Consider the following 20,047-nt stretch of genomic DNA (forward strand, 5'->3'; position numbering starts at 1 on the left):
GAGAATGAATGGTCTGAGGCTTGATGAGATGGTAGCAGGGTGATGACTCCTGCCACAATTTGGAAATTAAATGATCTGTGGGGATCATTCTGATTAGAACATGAGTATAAAGCCATCCCCTAGTCATTCTGAACTTCAGTAGTATTCTAAAAGTACTGCACACAGTGTGACTTTCATGACCACATACGGGTATCTTCCTTGCAATCGTGCACATGGGATTCTCCCCCGTCTGAGCCCGGGCTGCCGCCGAGCACCGATGCTACTGTCATCTGGGGAATCTGGCATTACCCAAAAGAAAGCCCTACACTGAGAGCAAAGGAGATTTAGCGTTATTTTTTTTTTCTAAGGTTTTATTTATTTATTTGACAGAGAGAGAAAGCACACAAGCAGGGGGAGCGACAGGCAGAGGCAGAGGGAGAAGCTGGCTTCCCGCTGAGCAGGGAGCCCGACGTGGGGCTTGATCCTAGGACCCTGGGATCATGACCTGAGCTGAAGGCAGACGCTTAACTGACTGAGCCCCCCAGGTGCCCGGGAATTTAGCTGTTTTAAAATCTCCTGTAAAGATGCCCAGGTTGGTAAGTCTGAATGTTATGTGTTATATATATATATAGTAAACATCAAGTAACACCACAAGCATTTAAAAAAAGGAAGTTTATTGGTCATTAAATGGCTCAAATTGCAAATAAACCAATCGGGTAGTGGCATCAGCCTGACATGTGATGCATCCTTGTCAGTTTGCTTCATAGCACCTCAGTACCCAGGAGAGGAAAGGTCTAAAGCAAAGTCACAATGTTAGTGGTTAGGACCCCTGGTTAAATAAGACTGCAATGAGTACACATGGAGATCGCTGGGCCCGCGGGGCCGGTGTTACATTGGTAACTTTGATTCTGCACATGGCATAGCCTATGAAAAATATGAAATGAAAGATGTACATCTCAAACCCTTTAAGGACAAATATTTAACATGACAAGTCAGATGTAATACCTAAAGAGCAGAGTTCCTAAAAAGACTATTTTTGTTCACTTTACGTACACACCTGTTACCTGGAATGCCTGAACACATCTTTGACTTGTTGAAATTAGGACTGAGCAAAAAAGAAAGACGAACTTTGTTGCATCAACTGTCTTAGCCCCAGTCCGAAGAAGAGAAGAAAAATCTGGGCAGCGGTATATTTCCCGTTGAATTTACGTTCCCCAATAGCACGCTAGAATTCTTCCAGTGGGCGCACCACCCAACGGCGACACAAGCCCATGTGTGGCCTGCATTTGCCAAACAGGCTTTCTGCACGACCCTCGGGGTCGACTGCCTGGTGTTAGCGTCAGGAAAATGTGGCTCTGGTGTTCTGCTGATGAACGCGGACTAGAGAGACTCCTGAAAACTCTCCCAGAGCCAAGCTGTCACCTCTTGAGCACAGACTGAGAAATTAACAAGAGGCCAGCACGCCCGCCTTCCCCAAGTGTCCCAGCGCACAATGCAGCAGCAGTAATGACCTTTCTCCTGTGCCCTGGTCCAGAGAAACCAACAGCTTAACACATGCTCACCGCTCGCAGAAAGGGATTTCCAGGGACTGGCATCTTAGAGAAAAAGAGGGATCACTGAAACGTGACTGTGCTGAACCCTCACGGTCTAAAATTATCTTACAAGTATATGCTGGCCCTTCATTGCAAACTACCTTACAGTTAATTAAAAGTAATCAAGATGCTCTGGACCCTTGCGTTCAAGAACCAGAGTATGGCACACATTTTACATTTGGACAGACTCCTAGCAGACGCTTATGTTTTACGAACCTTCTACACAAAAGTTGTACTCCGTACCAGGAAAATATGCTCTCAACAGGACACACGGGGCGACGGGCCCACGGCACCAGTGAGGACACACCCAGAATGATGTCACCGGGCATTTTTCGGTTTCTAAATTAAGGCATATTCAAAAATTTCCATGTACAAGTTCACACCACTTTTCCACGTTAATCACCAGGTAATGGATGCAGGTTCACAGATGAATTACTCTCAATTTAACTATATGCAACAATCATGCCAATCACTTTTCTTCTATATTTTGCATAACAATGGTTAAAAAAAGTGGTACAGTTTAACTACCATGTTCACAATTGTCATTTTTCAAGGCAGTAGAAGACCAAGACATTTTAAAATGATATAAAATTTAAGCTTTATAATAAACCAGAGGAAGTAGCCTTTCCTCCCATCCCCCCCACCCCGTCTCAGCTCTAACAGTTCCAGAAAGACTGCCCTCGAAACACAAGCCCACACGCTACATTCAGGACCGCGATAAATGTAGGCAATTATGAAAGAAGTTGAACTGTGCTTCTTGGCGAAGCCACATTGATTTCTTTTTTAAGTGAATTTGACTTTCAGTGCAGTTCCAATTCATGCTTTTAGTGATACATAACAATTTCCAAATCGTTAAAGTAATTTCAGTCAATTGAGCCTTCGATGGCAATGCTTATAAATTATATTTATTAGTATGGTCAAGATAAGAAAGGAGTTTGGGCTTTGATTATAAAATGCAGCATCTTTCTCTGATTCTCTTGGCTAAACTTTTCCTCTTCTTTTTTCCATTCTTTTCTTTGCTGTCTTCCATCTTTCTGGCTCGAATTTCCCTCATCAGATCAAAAAATACCTAGAAAGAAGAAAACAGGGTAAATAAAGCCAACAGATAATATGAGGTTGGTACTTCTTGGAACCACAGCAGTAAGCCTTGGGAATTAACTAAGAATAACTACTTAAGAGCTCTTGTTTGGGGAGTAGAGGGAGGAGACAGCACAAAACCAGTCTCCTTCTCCAAGTATACTGGGAAATTTTCTGAGTTACACATTTCGGTAAAATTGGTCACATCATATAACCTAATTTTCCCATCCCAATTTTCAAGATAAAGAAGACAAGAGCACTACAAATGATGACAGTTCCAAAGTTACAGCTCAATGGATTCCGTTTATACAATTAATGAATGTATTTCACCAACTGATATTTAAAGGTAATTAATTTATGTTTAATAAAATTTGTATTTAATAACTTGTTTTCCTTCAGCTCCATTTTTAGAAACAAAGCTGAGGAAAATGAGTGCTTCCTTTATCGTTTTGATACCAGGTACTAAGAAAACAATTTTCTTTGTTGCAACATAGCTGAGATTTTATCAATTCTGTCTGATGTCTAGAAACTGGCAAATGAGAGCTGTTAGCATAATAATTTAAAAATGACTAGTGTAACAACTCGAAAGTTAAATATCACTAACAAATGTCTGAGGGCAGACAGACAAGGGTCTAGAAGGACATGGGCTCACACCGTACACAAAGAGTTATGAGTATGTGGATGATGACTGGATGAATAACTTTCATGGTCTATACTCTAAAATTCTGAATTAAAAAAATTCAGTTATTACTTCTGTTTTCTCTCTTTTTCTCATAAGCATGAAGTAAGAAGTGACACCACACCGATTTATTAAGAACCCAACGGAAAACAAAGATTTCAAAAATTCTAGTTAGCTTGTGCATTGTGACTGTTGTAAGTAAACAAATATATGTTATGTAATGGCCGGTGTGCTTCTAGCTCTCTGAAGGAAAGGCTAACTGAAAAAGCGAGGTGCTGGAAAGCGTAGGTAGAGAGCTACCTGCAGGAGTTATGTGGATTTGCCTGCATCTGAAACAGAAATGATGAAATGATAAACCAAACACTACTATTATTTTCGGGATGAAGGGAACAGGGGACATGGAACAGTGAGGCGTGTCTGAATATGCTTCATTATACAACTTCTACTTTGGCAACTAACTGTTCTACATATTAAAAAATGAAATTAAACACAAAAAAGCAGCTGCCAAAGACTGAAAATCAAACTAAAACAAATTAAGACGAACTACACACAGAGTTGGTGACATAATTATACAGAGGAAAGAACTCAAGAGACTTTAAAACACAGCATACGGAATATACATCTCAGAATAGAAGCTAAGAATAAAAATAAAAACAAAACCTCAACAAATAAAAAACAAAACAAGACCAATCTTAAACTTCACTTTGTAATTTAGCTGTTAATAGGAACAGGGCACAATCTTATATATACGTTGCAGGATAGGGTAAGAGAGCAAGCATGCTAATGTAGGTTAGCCCTCAGTGTAAGAGAGAAGGTACAAAAGTCAGAGAGGCAGAAAATCCTGAAGGCTAAAACTGAATTAGAAGTAACAGTATGCTCTCATGATCTGTTTTCTTTAATAATACACATTTCCCAGCACTTCACTGAAAGGCTCTGAAACAATGACGTTAACAATGGTGAGCGCATTCGTCCTCAGGCTATGGCTGCTAAATACCATTCCTCCCAAGGGAACCAGTGTTCCTTAGATAAACGGCTGAGTCCTGATCTGGAGCAAGAAACAAAAAGTCAGTCAGAAAGCAAGGAAGCTATTAAAAAAAAAAAAAAAAGGCAAGTGATTAGAGACTAATGGCTTAAGTCAAATGGACACAGGACCAACAAAGGGGTGCGAATGGTTAGAACAGGGAAAAACGAAGCAAAGAAAACCCGCAGAGAATGCAGGAGACTGAAACACACAGTGACGCAGACCCCAGGGGTCTCTGCCTCACTTGCTGCACCTTGGCTTCCCTGGGGTGATTTTGGAATGCCTTTGGCCTTCGAGCCCAAAGCTGGGCCAGCAGAGGCAGGAAGCTTCCAAACCAGCTACGTGTAACGTCAGAGGGCTCCCCTGAAGCTTTCTGATGCAGATGCATCACTATGGAGTGAACTTTGGAAGAAAACTTTTTTTTTTTTTTTTTTTAAGTAGGCTCCATGCCCAGCATGGAGGCCAATGTGGGGCTCGATCTCACGACCCTGAGATCCTGACCTGAGCAGAAATCAAGAGCTGGACGCTCACCCGACTGCGCCACCCAGGCACCCCTGTTATAAAATTTTTAAAAAGCAAACTACAGAAATGCATGATCTACATACACAGAAATACTATATATATGTAGTATATAAATGTACTAGTATAGTATATAAAAGTATATATAGTATATAAAAGTATAAGTAGTATATAAAAGTATAAGTAGTATATAAGTATATAAGTATAAGTAGTATATAAAAGTATATATACTGTAAAAATCCTATTTATACAGGGGAAACACAAGCAAACACAAGCCTTCCCTTAGACTCTATATACTGGTCTTTAAATGCAGATAAACGTCTGGAAAGACACACCTGAGTTACCACTGGTTACCTCACAGGAAGGGGAGTAGAGTGGAATTTGGGTGAAGAGTGATTCCCTTTTTCTCCTTACTACGAATTTTTCTTTACACAATAAGCATGTGTTCATGTTTTTAATGAAAAAAAAATTAAAAATACAGTACATTTCTACTAAAATTCTTTTCCCGACATAAAATTGGCTCTTCATGTAGAATCATACTCTCCTTTTTGACATCCATCTACTTGCTCAACCTCTTTCCATTCCTCCAAGACGTTCCTTAGAAATTAGGAGTAACCTTGGAGTTACGCTTTAGAGAGTCAGAGCGTTTAGCCAGAAGGCCACTAACAAGGTCATGAGATGAACCTGGCACCCAGTGAGTCCGCAAGCAGGTTTGCCAGGGGGTCCTCTCGCCTCTGGGTGTCTCCTCTGTGACAGACATGGCCTCTGAGACCGGTGAGGCCCCGGCTCGACCACTCAGATGGTCACGAAGCTTTTCACAGGGTGGATTCAAAATCTGCCTCTTTGAAACTTCATTCGATAGTCTATTGGGAATCCAAAAGAGGACACGGCATGAGCCCTTAATGTCTTGTAGGGGAGCTAGGATTTGTTTTCTGTGACAAAACAAGACACTTCCCAATATAATAGGAGATAATGTTAACACTCACGAGCCCAGAAAAACCTGTAGCAGGTTCCCACAGTGGGTGACACACACCCCAGTGGGGGAACCACAGGTACTCCAACTACCGTGTGGAGTAGAAGAGCGAGAGGATGTGGGCCCCAGAGTCGGCCACGCCCAGAGCCAGCAGCTGCCATCACTGGCCTTTTGAACTTGACTCCAGTATGTCATCTCTCCACAGCTCAGGCTCCTCATCTAAAAAGTGAGCATGAGAAGAGCACTTCTGCTTTACGGGGTTAAAGATGCACGCCTAGTGCTGGCCACAGTGCCTGTGTCTTATCAACACTACTGAGTATGAGCTCTTTCAACTACGAACATGATTTCCTCAGCAAGAAACCACATAGCACCTAATTCTAGAAACTGAATAGCTGCTGCGAATTACTTGTATTTAGCCACTGAGGTATTTTATCCGGCATGTGCACTCTTCAGGGGGTAGCAGTACATGCAATCACAGTATTCAGTATGAACCTGTACCTTGGTTTACAAGCCGCCACAATGCATCTAATTTTGCTTTGGAGAGGTGACCACTGGCTACAGACTACACTCTCCAAAACCGGCCATAGCAATACTCCCTCTGTGTTCTTCTAGTGTCTTGCCACTCTCCATCAAGAGCTGGGAGTCCATTCCCCTTCCTGTTGACTCGGGGTGGGTGGGTGGGGGAGGGACGGACTTTGGGCCTCCTTCGGGCAAGAGAACAAACCGGAAATAATGCCGTGTAAACTCCCGTGGCTGGGTCAGAGAAGGTGACGTGGTTCTTGCCTGGTTCTTCTTCTCTTGTGACACTGGCCCTTGGCACCCACCCTACCTCCCTGCTGGAAGAAAGCCTCAAGTAGGGCACCTGGAAAAGGTCACATGGCAAGGAACCGAGGTGTCCCTGGACAACAGCCAGCATCAACTGGCTGAACCAGACACGTGTTAACGGTCTTTAGAAGCTAAGCCGAGAGGCTTCCAGTTCCCAGACCTGAAGCTTTTCAGCGGAGGCACCAGACACTGTGGAGCAGGGACAGGCCATCTCCCCTGTGAGCTGTCCAGATGCTCGGCCCAGAGATTCCATGAGCATAAATGGTTGTTTTCACCTGTAAGTTTTGGGGGTACAGTTTCTTATGCAGCGAGAGTAACTAAAATAGCCCTATACCTTGAGCTTTCCTTTGACAATATATGCATAGGGCAAAAAAATTCATGCAAGCAGATGACACCATAGGGATCGCTGGGACGACAGCTTCATGGCTTGGTTGGTTCCTGTTCGCCTCCTCTGCCCATTCCCCTCAGTTCAAATAGGTTTTAACAGAGTGTGTTCTACCTGCTCAAGACATCAATTAGGAGGAACCCCAATACACACACAACGCTAATATTCAATGTTGCCTCTCAAAACTCCAAACACACTGAACTTTAAGACATATTTTCATTAGTAGTTTAAATACATTTGCCATAGCTTTAGAGAAACCAGTATACGGAGTAGAAATCTTGTAACACTCATTTTGTACAGGTATCTTGGGCCTATAGGAATCTGACCACGTGACAAAAAAACCTAATCGGCTTAAGACAGTATAATGACATTGTCTTAAGACCTACAATAAATGAACAGAACGAATCTCTAATTTTTTTTTTTTAAGAATCTCTAATTTTTTTTTTAGCCTAATGATTTCTGGATCAGCGTTATAAATCTACAGGCAACAAGCAGACCAGTTCACTAAAACTTGAGGCCACCCAGAAGCAGTGTTACTTGAAGTGTGTGGTCCCCTGGGCCATAGTCTGTACCACCAGGGAGTTTACTGGAAATGCAAATTCTCAAGTTCCACCCACAGCAAATGAATCAAAATCTCTGGGGGTCAGACCCAGGAATCCGTTTTTATGAAGTTTCACAGACGATTCTGCCAGTTAGAGTTTGCGAGGCACTCGGCAGAGCTGAGATGCTTGATGGCTGGAAAAGGCCCTACATGGGGCGCTCAAGGAGCCCATGCCTCAGCCCAGGGGGCAGTTTTCCTGAACACTGAAGATGTAGGTCTCCAGCAGCAGGATGAAATAATGCACCTGGGCTGGCTCCTAGAAAGGAGACAAGGGTGTTCCTCATCTGGACTCAGGAAAGGGCCACCTGAGCAAAGGGGGGAGATACAGAAGAGGGCAGAGGGAAAAACAGGTTGAGGGTGGGGAGTGTAGGTGTAGTAAAAAATTTCGAAGCCCTCTCATCTGGGGCTCCTTTGTCTTGGGAGTGAACCTACATGGGGCTGGGCAGGTGTCAGCTCAGGGGACTTAACACCCTGCCTTCTAAATTACCCAGCCCAGTGGCACCTGGGTGGCTCAGATGGTTAAACATCTGCCTTCAGCTCGGGTCATGATCCCAGGGTCCTGGGATCGAGCCCCCCATCAGGCTCCTGGCTCAGCGAGGAGCCTGTTTGGTTTCTCCCTCGCCCTCTGCCTCTCTCCCTGCTCATGCTTTCTCTCTCTCTCTGTATCTCTGTGTCTCAAATGAATAAATTAAAAAAAAAAATCTAAAAAAACATAAATAAATAAATTACCCAGCCCATCAGGATTAAGTAAAAAGAAAAATTTAAAAAGGGCAGAGATTCAGGTCAGAAATCCTGTCAGTGCTAGAAAAAAAGTGGTGTCTCGTATTTCAATGTCTCTTGGGAACCTGAGGACAAGGTGAAGTAAGAAATTCTGAACATGTTGTACTTGAGCGTTCAGGGTGGATAACAATCAGCACATATTAAATCACTGTTCGAAAGTTGCACAAATCTCTAGACACAATGGAGCGGAGTTAGAGCGAATCAATGTATTGTTAACACGATGTAGCTGTAAGAAGGGCCGCCCTTTACCTTGTCAACATTAGCTCGAGTTTTAGCAGATGTTTCCACATAGTTAACATTCCACTGGTCGGCTCTGGTTTTTGCCTCTTCTACAGAAACCTGCCTTTTATCTTCTAAATCTGATTTGTTACCAACCAGCAGAAATGGAACATTCTCATCTTCTTTTACTCTTAAAATCTGCTCCCTGGATGAGAGGAAATGAGAAAGAAATATTAATATTATCCCCATGTGTTAGACTAACAAAATAACAAATACCATCTGCAATGAGCATTTATTTACATGTTTCTTTACAGTAACAATGAGCTCATTCGTTGCATGGTGGGACATGAGCAGCACGACCTCCTCATTCTATCATCAATCACTTGTGTTACATACTCACTTTTCTGATGAAGGAACAATACACCAGAGAAGACAATATAAATATGGCAGTAGAGGTACAAAATGGAAGTGCAACTTCCTCCAAATGCTTTTTAAAAATAAACTTTTACGAGAAGGGTGGTTTGAGATTTGCAGAGAAGTTGTGAAGACAGTACAGAGTTCCCGTACTCTCTGCACCCAGTTCCCCCTACTGGTAACATCTTATGCTAGTGTATGCGTTTACCACAACTAACGAGCCAATCCTGATACATCATTAACTGAAGTCTAAATTTTATTTCGATATTCTTAGTGTTTACCTAATGTCCTTCTCCTGTTCCAGGATCCCATCCAGGATCCCACATGACATTTAGTCATCAGCTCTCCTTAGACTCTATGTGGCTCTGACAGTTCCCAGATTTTCCTTGTTTTTGATGACCCTGACAGTTCTGAGACTTGCTGGTCAGCTCATTTGTAGAACATCTCTCAACCGGGATTTGTCTGATGTTTTTCTTGTGATTAAACTGGGGTCATGGGATTTGGGGAGGAAGACCACAGAGGGAGAGAGCACCATTCTTATTCTTACTCATATCCTTATTACCTCGTATCGATGGTCCCACTAAATGTTTTTAAAAGCCCCACAAGGGCCAGATATCTCTTGAGTATAGATTTTGTGTTTAGAGAGAAGTTATAGGCCGTCAGCAGTTTTAAAGGTATCATGGCTCTCTGTCCCTCCTAGTCAACCGTGACTCTGAGCAAAGTACTTTGCCTCGGTCTCCTCGTGTATAAAATGGGGCTAACAACAGAACCTTCCTTATCTGGTTGCCAGCAGGATGAAATGTAAAGTGCTTAGAACTGAGCCTGGCACAGAGTAAATGCTCAACACATGTTAGCTGTTCTTAACGATTACCAGTACTCTACTGGAGAAAGAGGTTTTCTTCTAAAATCAACATTCTCTACCTTACCAATGCCTCTCCTTTGAAATGAAGAGATGCTGAAACTACAGAAACAATATTTTAGACTAAGAGAAAATGAGAAAATTAAAGGGGTGATTAGAATGACAGGTCAGCAGAGGACACTGATTTTGCAGGGATCTATCGTGATGTTTGAGATGGAATATGGATCTTCACCCAGGCTTAATCTCAGATTTGTCTATTTTGTGCTTCTTAGACAGCGTCGCCTAAATACCACTGCCACCTCCATCACCGCCAGCAATTTACTGAGCATCCCCAGTGGGCCACGGGCTTTCAGTGCTGCTCACTGCACGCATTATGTCATGCACCACCGAGAAAAACCGCTGCCAGTTACAAGTGTAAGATGTCCCACTACAAGACACAGCCCTGATTTTAAGAGATGATAAAATGCAAAAAATGTGTGTCTTAGAATCTGTGAAATTCCCTAGCACCTTGTTCATGCTCAGAGCAGTGCCTGGTGTGTGGTGAGCAGTGTGTGAGTATCAGGCAGGGTTATGTTTAGTATTCATTCACCTGATGACCGATGTTGTCGTAAACATTCTAACAGACTCAGTGTTTGCCGGCAGTTCTCTGCACCCGAATTCCCAGATTTCTAGCAGGAATAGATTATGGACCACACAGTCACCTCCATCTTTCGCTGATTCTCTCTCTCCCTCTCTCCCTTCCCTTTTAGGAAGGAACAAGGTCAGTGGGGCACAGTAACTGGGAGACACGTGCTGAGCTGTACAGGACTGGAGGGCTGTGATGTTTCCCACCATGCACATGACCTCTTGCAAAGAGCATGTCAACACTCACCATTACTACTGTTACATTTCTGATGTGCTTGTGAAGGGAATATGGGCCAGTCATTATCTTTTTCCAGTGCCGGTAACAACAAATGTGCTGGTGCCTTCTTAACCAGTTTCCTTTGGGATCAACAGCCTCAACTAAGATGTTAACAACAACGGGCTTACCACTTGATCTCACTAACCACCAGAGACTGACTCTGGTTTTTGTGACTCTGGTACTTCTGGTCATATGTATATACAGTCATTAGTTTCTTAATAAAACACCTACTAAGCTACTCTGAGTCAGGTGCTTCAGGAAGACCAATACTGAAAATGCAGTGATAGCATTAATGAATGCTATCAGAAACGAGGCGAGGCCATGGAAAGCCTGGACTTACTGGGTTCAGGGGTGAGAGGACAATATTCATGAGAGTTAATTAGTTGGTTTGAATAAGCTACTTTCCTGGATGTCAGAGAAAGGCAATGCTGTGTCTACAATCTTCATACACATTTTATTTAATGTGACGCCCCCTTTAAATAGAGTGTTAGAGGCTGTTACAGAATTTAGAACAGGAAAGTACCTTCGCAAACTGGTCCAATTTCTTTTTGACATAAGAAAAGTGAGAACCAAAAAAAACACGAGTGTTTTCTTTTTTAGATTTTTTAAATTTATTTATTTGAGAGAGAGAGAATGAGAGACAGAGAGCATGAGAGGGAGGAGGGTCAGAGGGAGAAGCAGACTCCCCGCTGAGCTGGGAGCCCGATGCGGGACTCGATCCCGGGACTCCAGGATCATGACCTGAGCCGAAGGCAGTCGCTTAACCGACTGAGCCACCCAGGCGCCCAAAACGAGCGTTTTCTAACACTTCTATTAAACGTTTGTTTACTAAGCATGCCCTGTATGATACATGCCAGGGACCGGGCCAAATATGGGTACTAGGGATACTCAGATGGGTTAACGAGTGGGTCCTGCTCTCAAGAGTTCTCCCCTCGTCAGGGAAAACACATGCAAACCAAGCAGATTCTGGAGTGTGGTAAGTGTGCCGGAGGTGCTGTTGCAAGCACACTGTGTGTGCAGATGAGGAAACGGTGGGCTCTGCCCTGGAGACGGGAGGCCCAGGAAGGCTCCAGAGAGGAGCTGCCACTGTGGGTTGGACCACGTGGAGCGTAACCATTCAGATGGCCTCAAAAATGCTTTCCTGTTGCCGCTGAGTCACTGGGACTATTTTTATTTATGGGAAGGCAACACGTCGGAGGTACGGAGGTACAACAGAAGAGCAATGAATGATTCACTTCTTCTCTGTCACAGCAGTAGCCCAAGATTCTCACTCCTGGCGTAAAAATACTTTATTCCCCTGAGATACCACTTTGGCTTTGGCAAACTCTGGTGACAACATTTATCCCCTTACCTAGAACAGGACTTGCTATAGAACAAGCACTCAAATATTTGCTGAATGAGTGAATGAGCACTGACATTTATATAACTTGCAACATGCCACCCAAGATTATAAGTTCCCAGGGCCTGCACCCTTTGCACTTTATCACATATAAAACTCCTTCCTTAGAGAAACCAATAAAGTTAATTTTACAAATAAATCTGCATTTCATTTACTTATTTATTTGAGAGAAAGAGTGAGCAGGAGCAGGGGGAGGGGCAGAGGGAGAGGCAGAACCCCTGCTGAGCAGGGAGCCTGTCGCGGGGCTCGATCCCAGGACCCTGCGGTCACGGCCTGAGCTGAAGGCAGACGCTTAACTGACTGAGCCACCCAGGTGCCCCATAAATCTGCATTTTGAAAGTTTCTCAATGACATTTTTTTTTTGCAAAGAATGCTCTCTTAAATTCCTTTAAGTTCTTGAGACTTTCAAGTGGACATGAAAAGGAAGCTTTATATAAGCCCAGGTTCAGTTTTTGCTCAACCACCGGAAAACCTCTTTCCTCATCAGTGGAAATCCTTCTTATCCAGGCTCACCTATCTCATGAAGGCCTCTCAGCTTCTCTCCTCTCCGGGATCCCGGCAATGATCACTGCCCATTTCTCCTACTTTGTCACTACCTTGCTCTTGGTTTCATGCCTTTTTCAACTAGGCTGTGTGAATCTTGAAAATAGAGGATACACGACATGTTTCTTTTGCATCCCTCATACCAAGGCAAATTTGCAACACAAAAATAAACAAATGTAATTAAAGAATACTTTTGGGGGTGCCTGGGTGGCTCAGTGGGTTGAGTGTCTGACTGTTGGTTTCAGCTCAGGTCGTGACCCCAGTGCGATCGAACCCCGCATCTGGCTCCGTGCTCAGTGCGGAGTCTGCTTGGGATTCTCTTTCTTCCTCTCCCCGCTCACACTCTCTCTCTAAAATAAATAAATAAAATATATATATTTTTAAAGAATACTTTTGGGTGCCTGGATGGCTCAGTCGTTGGGCGTCTGCCTTTGGCCTGGGTCATGATCCTAGGGTCCTGGGATCGAGCCCCGCATTGGGCTCCCTGCTCAGTGGGGAGCCTGCTTCTCCCTCTCCCACTCCCCCTGCTTGTGTTCCTGCTCTCGCTATCTCTCTCTGTCAAATAAATAAATAAAATCTTAAAAAAAAAGAATACTTTTGATTATGCATGTAGTATCTGAGACTACTCAAGAACTTATTTATGCCGTATCTCTCTTAGAACCTCTCTCCCCCTCACCAACCACCCCCCTGCAAACCAAATGGATGTCAGATTTTGATGAAGCAAATAGTACATAAGATATAAGAAACAGATAACAGAACCTTGTGTGCCAATCTAAAGTGTTATTATTTCTATTAAAACAATCAGCGTGTGCTGCCAGGCATGTGTGTCATGGGGGGAGGGCGACGTGCCTGCGGAGCCTCACGGAGGCGCCGTAACACCAGTGACTCACAGAGACAGATCTAAAATCTGGGGCAGAGCTCCACGAGGTGAGCCAAGTGTCAAGTATTACGGCAGCAGTAGGAGTATACTCCAAAGAGAAACACTTGAGTAGCGGGTATTGAGGCTGTCACAGTGGGAATAAACACAATTACACACAGAGTGAAAGACTAATGAGGAGCCAGCTCCAGCTGTCCGCTTGTTTCGGGGGAAGACATCGCTGTGCGGGATGTCAGTGCAAAGGCCTTGGTCCCCACCATACCTGAAGTCGGCCGTGGCTGCAAAGGATTCCATTTCTGTGATAGAGAAGACACAGAGGAAACCCTCCCCGCTCCGAAAGTAGTTGTCTCTAATTGCGGCATAATCCTCCTGCCCAGCTGTATCCAAGATATCGATCTGCACTTCCTCCCCATCCAGCACTACCTTCTTCCGATAGCTGTCTGCTTTGGTAGGCTCATAGTCCTCCACAAACTGGAAAAGATGAAGTACAGATTCACAGGAAGTTGCCAAAACAGTACAGAGAGCTCCCATGCACTCTTCCTTCCGTGTTCCCCAGTGGTAAACACAACATTAATTTACATTTTCATTTTAGGTAATTCGGTGGCTTCTACTTTTGCAAAAAGCAAGGGATGAATAATTAAGTTTAGATGGTTTACAGCTTGAAAACTGTGCCTTTTTCTTCCTGCAAAAATGATTATACATCTACTTAATCAAATATATAAAAACACCTTTCAATGTGACTCTAAATATAAATTTTCATGCCAGAATTGTGGAAATAACTTGAAAGTGAGTCAGTATTGAGGTAAGCATTGAAAGTTGCTGTGAGGGGCGCCTGGGTGGCTCAGTCAGTTAAGCGGCTGCCTTCGGCTCAGGTCATGATCCCGGGGTCCTGGGATGGAGCCCCGCGTCAGGCTCCCTGCTCAGTGGAGAGTCTGCTTCTCCCTCTCTCTCTGCCTACTTGTGCTCTCTATCTCTCTGTCAAATAAATAAAATCTTAAAAAAAAAAAAAAAGTTGCTGTGAAATCTTTTCTAAAATGAACCAAGTCAATAAAGTGGCTTATACTACTCAGCAGAACAGCAAATCACGAACTTTGAGATCTCTCTCTAAATGTCTGCCTTTTTAAATAATACAATTAAACAACTTTACATTCCCACATCTATCTTCAACTCTGTAAATCTCATCTTGGTATTTTTGATCAGTGTATCACTGTTAGCATGGGTGTATGTAGATATACATACTTTTGCAGGTTTTTTTTAATTAGTTCCTAAAAATATTTTCATTACCTGATACTTTATTTATTTGCTCATGTCTATATCCCTCTATGAGAATATAACCCCTGGGAGTAGGGACCTTGACTATTCTACTCATCACTGTAGCTCCCAGAGCTTAGAACAGCTTAGAACATGGAGGATACTCAATATATAATTATTTAAAAAATGAACACAGTATATTTTTAACTATAAAGGCTACAGAACATTCTGCCATATTTCCATGCTTATTTTTATAAGTATTAAATATTTATGAAGATTTAAAAAATAAAAATATTCAGATATCACATCAGATACTACTGTGAATATTAATATTGATGAATACTAAGTGAAAGCTTAACCATTCATCAAATGTCAGGTATGTGAATAGTATTACTTTTGACCTCCTCCTTATTGTTAAGAAGGGGCCGGATTTAGCGATTAGTTTGAAAGACTAGCTATTAAAATGCATAGTATGGAAAACAGATTGAACAGATAAATCAGCAAGTTCATTTAAAGAACCATTTCAATCTCTTCTGTTTCCAATTTTTTTGCTATAGTCCCCAGTCAGCGAGACAACTGGCTGGATTTAAGCCATTTGCGCGTGTGACAGAAATGCTGATGAGCAGGCAATCGGGTGGTAAGGGTCTGCAGGATTTGTCGTTAGGAGACCAGGCTTCACGCTCCTTTACTCATTGGCGATCACACTCCTCTTGGACAGGTTGAGAAACCTCTCTGAGGTTCTGTTTTCTCATTTGTAAAATGGGGATGCTACCATACCAGGATTGTTATGAGGATTAAGTAAGAAAGAGTAATCATAAAATCTTGCTTCTACTGGAAGGAAGAGTTGAGGATAAATGCTTAAGCTGGATTATCAACTCTTAAATCATTTAGGCTTGGTAAGAGTCTTCTGGGGAAAGAATATATTGCTGTATATGGGCTGAGATCTTAACTCTGGGGCAGTAAAGTCTGATATAAATACAGGCACACAAATCTGTAGCCTTCTCGTAATTATGTTTTAGGGACACAGCCTTTACCTGTCTAATGGTGAGTGTAGCGCCATGCCAAATACTACAACAGATTTTTTCACTATTTTTAAATTATTTTATTTTTTTATTATTATCACAGGACACCTTATTATGTCAACTTCAAGTCTCAATTACGTACTGTATCTACCGGATCTATTAATTCAAGGTGGGAACCTCCATTAAACACTTAAAACGAAAAAGCCAAAGTTAGATTGCTTTAAGTAGGTACTGTTTCCAGGTTCGTTTTGTTTTTAAAGTATAAAGTTTTTAAGGATCTTAAGTTATTGACTTGTTAAATCAAGATGTGTACAAACGTTGGCTCTGAATTTAAAAATGGGAAAAAACGATTACAGTAGCTTTCAACGATTCAGGAATACATCTAAAACAGCACCAAAACGAAGCCACAGAAATCCTCTCTGAAAGCCCAAACTTAGCTATTCATTAAAAATGGGCACTCACCTCATCATACATGAACTGTAGGGTCAAAGCGGACTTGCCCACACCACCACTGCCGACCATGATGACTTTGTGTAGGGCCAAAGAATTCTGACCCTTGGGCTTGTTTGCAGCCATCTTGTGTCACAGAGTTTGCAGCAAAGGAGTAAGAAGAATCTAAAAACGAAGAATGAAAAAATAAGTAATGCTCAGTACATTCTTCTTCAGAATTCCAAGTGTAGGAAAAAGATACGGTGTCCTTGGGCTTCAAGATACTAGTTTTCATTTTCATGAAATCACTGTGGTGATTTTCAACAGATGGCAAATGAAGTATGCTCATTTAGAGGAAGAACCACTTATCAGAGAAGACCATGACAATACAAGTATATGAATCAAGGGCAGGCATTTCTCCTAGAACAGCTCATTTTCAGTAATGAGCTGTGACCCAAAGTAAAAATTTCCCAGTGCAACTACATCCTGACAATAATGGAGTGTTACAGGTATTAGAATATAATCACACAGATTATGAAAATGGGCTAAACAATCACTTTGTTTTCTTTTTTTTTTTTTAAAGATTTTATTTATTTATTTGACAGAGAAACAGCGAGAGAGGGAACACAAGCATGGGGAATGGGAGAGGGAGAAGCAGGCTTCCCATGGAGCAGAGAGCCCGACGTGGGGCTCGATCCCCGGACGCTGGGATCATGACCTGAGCCGAAGGCAGACGCTTAACGACTGAGCCACCCAGGCGCCCCACTTTGTTTTCGTATTAACCTTTATTGGCAATAATTAAAGAGATGTTTCTTCTAATTCTAGTAAGAAACAACTGACCCGTGCCCCAGCCCCGCAACGGAAAAAAAAAAAAAAAGAGGTTGCCGACTGAAAGGTTTACTCACTGTCAGTTTATAAATGAAGAAATCTCATCCTGGTAACTTGGCAGCAGAATTATAGATAGAATCCAATACTGTATATCACACCTCCCAAGGGGCATCATGGAGTAGATGGCCAATCTAACTTAAATGGCTGGATGCAGTGTGCCCTCACTCTATTCAGAGCATGCACTTGCGTACTACTTGTATGTGCTCAGGGTGCGAAGACCAGGTTCCTCCAGAAGCTGGAGCGCTGCTCCACACTATGGCACCCAGTACCTGGCCTTAGAAAAAGAGGCTGTGAGGTCACAACCAGCAGCATGTGGAGCCCAAGCTAGAAGCCTTTTGTTATTCGAGGTTCAAGGGGCTGGCAGCAGCCTTCCTTCTCAGCATCCTCTGACTGGTTCTGGTCGGCAGTATGGCTTTCCCAAATTGCAGCTCACAGGACCACACCTCCTCCTGCCTACCTCCCCGTCCCGTCTCCCAGCTCAGCTGCATCAGTCTCCCACTGGCCTCCTTCAGTTCTGCAGGTACTCTTCGGTGCCTCTTGGCCCTCACCATGCAGTAGCCTGCATCTGGCATACTTATATTCTATTTGGCTAAGACTTCTCAGTTTTGGGGTCTCAAGACTTACCTGAAACTCTCAACCTCAATTAGTTAGGCTCTCCCCTGCCCTGTGCTCTCATACAACATCTGATGATACTTTCCCTCATAACCATTATTACAGGTTGAAACTGCTTGAATGTGTTAGTTGCTTCTTCCGGGTCTTCTTCCCTAATACACCAGAAACAACTCGAGTGCAGGGAGCCATGCCTACCTGCTTTACTTTACGCTCAACGTGACTAACATGGCTCGGCGAAATCAGCCATTCAGTACAAACATCCTGAATGAACAAATGTTCTCAGTCTGACAGCCTTGGGGAGTGATTTAGACTGTACTGGTATAAAGTGGCCATTGCTACTAGAGATCCGATCACAAGTCTGGGCAAGGACAGTCCACTGTGGGTCTGTGCCTCACACACTGGCTTACAGGCACTCAAGAGCTGGGCAATTCTCAGGCTGCGCCCAGAGATCACACCCATATGACTATTTGCCCAAACAGAAAAGTCTTTTTTTTTTTTTAACAGATTTATTTATTTATTGTACAGAGAAAGAGGGAGAAAGAAAGAGAGAGCGCGTATGTGTGAGTTGGGGGAGGGGCAGAAGGAGAGAATCTTCAAGCAGACACCCTGCTGAGCACAGAGCCCCACAAGGGGCTCGATCTCAGAACCCATGAGGTCATGACCTGAGCTGAAACCAAGAGTCCCACACTTAACCCACTGAGCCACCCAGGCGCCCCCTCAAACAGAAAAGTCTTAAGGAAAAAAAACACAACCACCCATAATCTTACTATCCATTTAACAGCACGAACATGTTATACTTTGAGGGTCCTTTCAATCTGTACGGAGCATAACCTGAGCTGATGCTATCTATGCCACTGCTGGCCCCATTCTTATCGTGTCTCACAACCATTTTAGCAGAAGCAGCCTGCACTGTGAAGCATCCAGTAAGGAATCTGTACTCGGAGGCCAGCAATTTGATCAACTCAACCACAAGAATTGAGTCCCCCCCTTTTTCCTGGGACCAATCATTAGATTATGAATGACTGTCACTGCTCAGAAATAGTGAAAAATAACAGCATTATTTCAGATAAGGAACTAAAAGCCCTGAAGTCTTCCCAGCCTAAGCAGTTTATGGAACATGATGTTGCTGGTGTCCCTACGTGAATCAGGAAATGACTTCTCACCATTATGATCCTTACTTGCTGGTAGCTGTAATCACTTCATGACTATGTAACTACTGTCTTGTTTTTAAAACAGTAAGTATACTCTAAGAGCTGTGTGTGTGTGTGTTTTGAAAGCAAAACATTTAGCAGCAATAGCAACTAGGTTAGAACACTTTTCTTTCCAGAACAATTTAAAATACTATTTAAATATTTGTAATATATAATTCAAAATTTACATATTTATTTCATATACATATTTAAATATATAAGGTATTTAAATATTGTAAAATATTGTGATTTAGATATAAAAAAGGCAGATTCCCAAAGGTATTTTTCCAAAGTGCAATCGGTCCCTAATAACTATGAGCTGCATATCCCATACGTTCAAGAGGCTATGTAGGACAAGAAGCTTCCACCGAGGAGACACTTCTCTCTTCCCAGTTCAAAAACTTGGCATTTAGCTCCCAATTCCTAGTCTAGATGTTGTTTTGATGGTAAATAAGCCGAAGCCCCTTCTTACCTAGAACTTAAAACAAACACATACATAAATAAGAAAATTCCACAGCACTGAGTTCAATAAAGATGATGAGGGGCACGAGGCTGAAGAGTAGGGGGACAGGCTAGTTTAACCAGGATGGTCAAGGATGACTCCTTTGAAGAGGTAGCATTTGAGTTGAGACCTGAATTTTATGAGAGAACCAGGCAGCTCTGAGGGAAGCGCATTCCAGATGAATGGCAAGTGCAAAGACCTAAAATGGGAGAGTCTGGCATGTTTTAGGGACCAAGCCGAAGTCCTGAGTGGATGGAGCCTTCGGAGTAACAGTGGGGAGAGTAACAGGAGGTGAGACTGAGAGGTAGAAGAGGCCAACTGACAAAAAGCCTTGCAGGCCATGGAAAGGTGTCAGAGTTTAATTTTAATTGTAAGGGAAGCTCCTGGAGAGTTTTTAAGCAAGATAGTGACATAATTGCACTTATACCTTTAAGAAGACTAGCCTGGCTGGTGTGTGGAGAGTGGCTGGGAGAGGTGCAAGAGCGGAGGGCCCAGGAGGCTGTCTCACAG

At 42.9% G+C, this 20,047-nt stretch overlaps 1 protein-coding gene across 2 annotated transcripts in view; it reads right to left on the minus strand.

Annotated features, from left to right (window-relative positions):
* Positions 1–639: 639 nt before the first annotated feature.
* RALA (RAS like proto-oncogene A) overlaps positions 640–20,047 on the minus strand; it is a 76,375-nt gene continuing 56,967 nt past the window's right edge. For both annotated transcript variants that reach the window (XM_021703642.1, XM_021703643.1), the window contains exons 2-5: positions 16,379–16,531; positions 13,906–14,114; positions 8,681–8,855; positions 640–2,640 (exon numbers count right to left, since the gene is read on the minus strand). In XM_021703642.1, coding sequence (XP_021559317.1) covers positions 2,518–2,640; positions 8,681–8,855; positions 13,906–14,114; positions 16,379–16,492 — 621 coding nt within the window. In that variant the 5' untranslated portion in view covers positions 16,493–16,531 and the 3' untranslated portion in view covers positions 640–2,517. The remainder of the gene's footprint in view (positions 2,641–8,680; positions 8,856–13,905; positions 14,115–16,378; positions 16,532–20,047) is intronic.

Source organism: Neomonachus schauinslandi, chromosome 12 (assembly GCF_002201575.2).
Source record: "Neomonachus schauinslandi chromosome 12, ASM220157v2, whole genome shotgun sequence".
Taxonomy (NCBI): domain Eukaryota; kingdom Metazoa; phylum Chordata; class Mammalia; order Carnivora; family Phocidae; genus Neomonachus; species Neomonachus schauinslandi.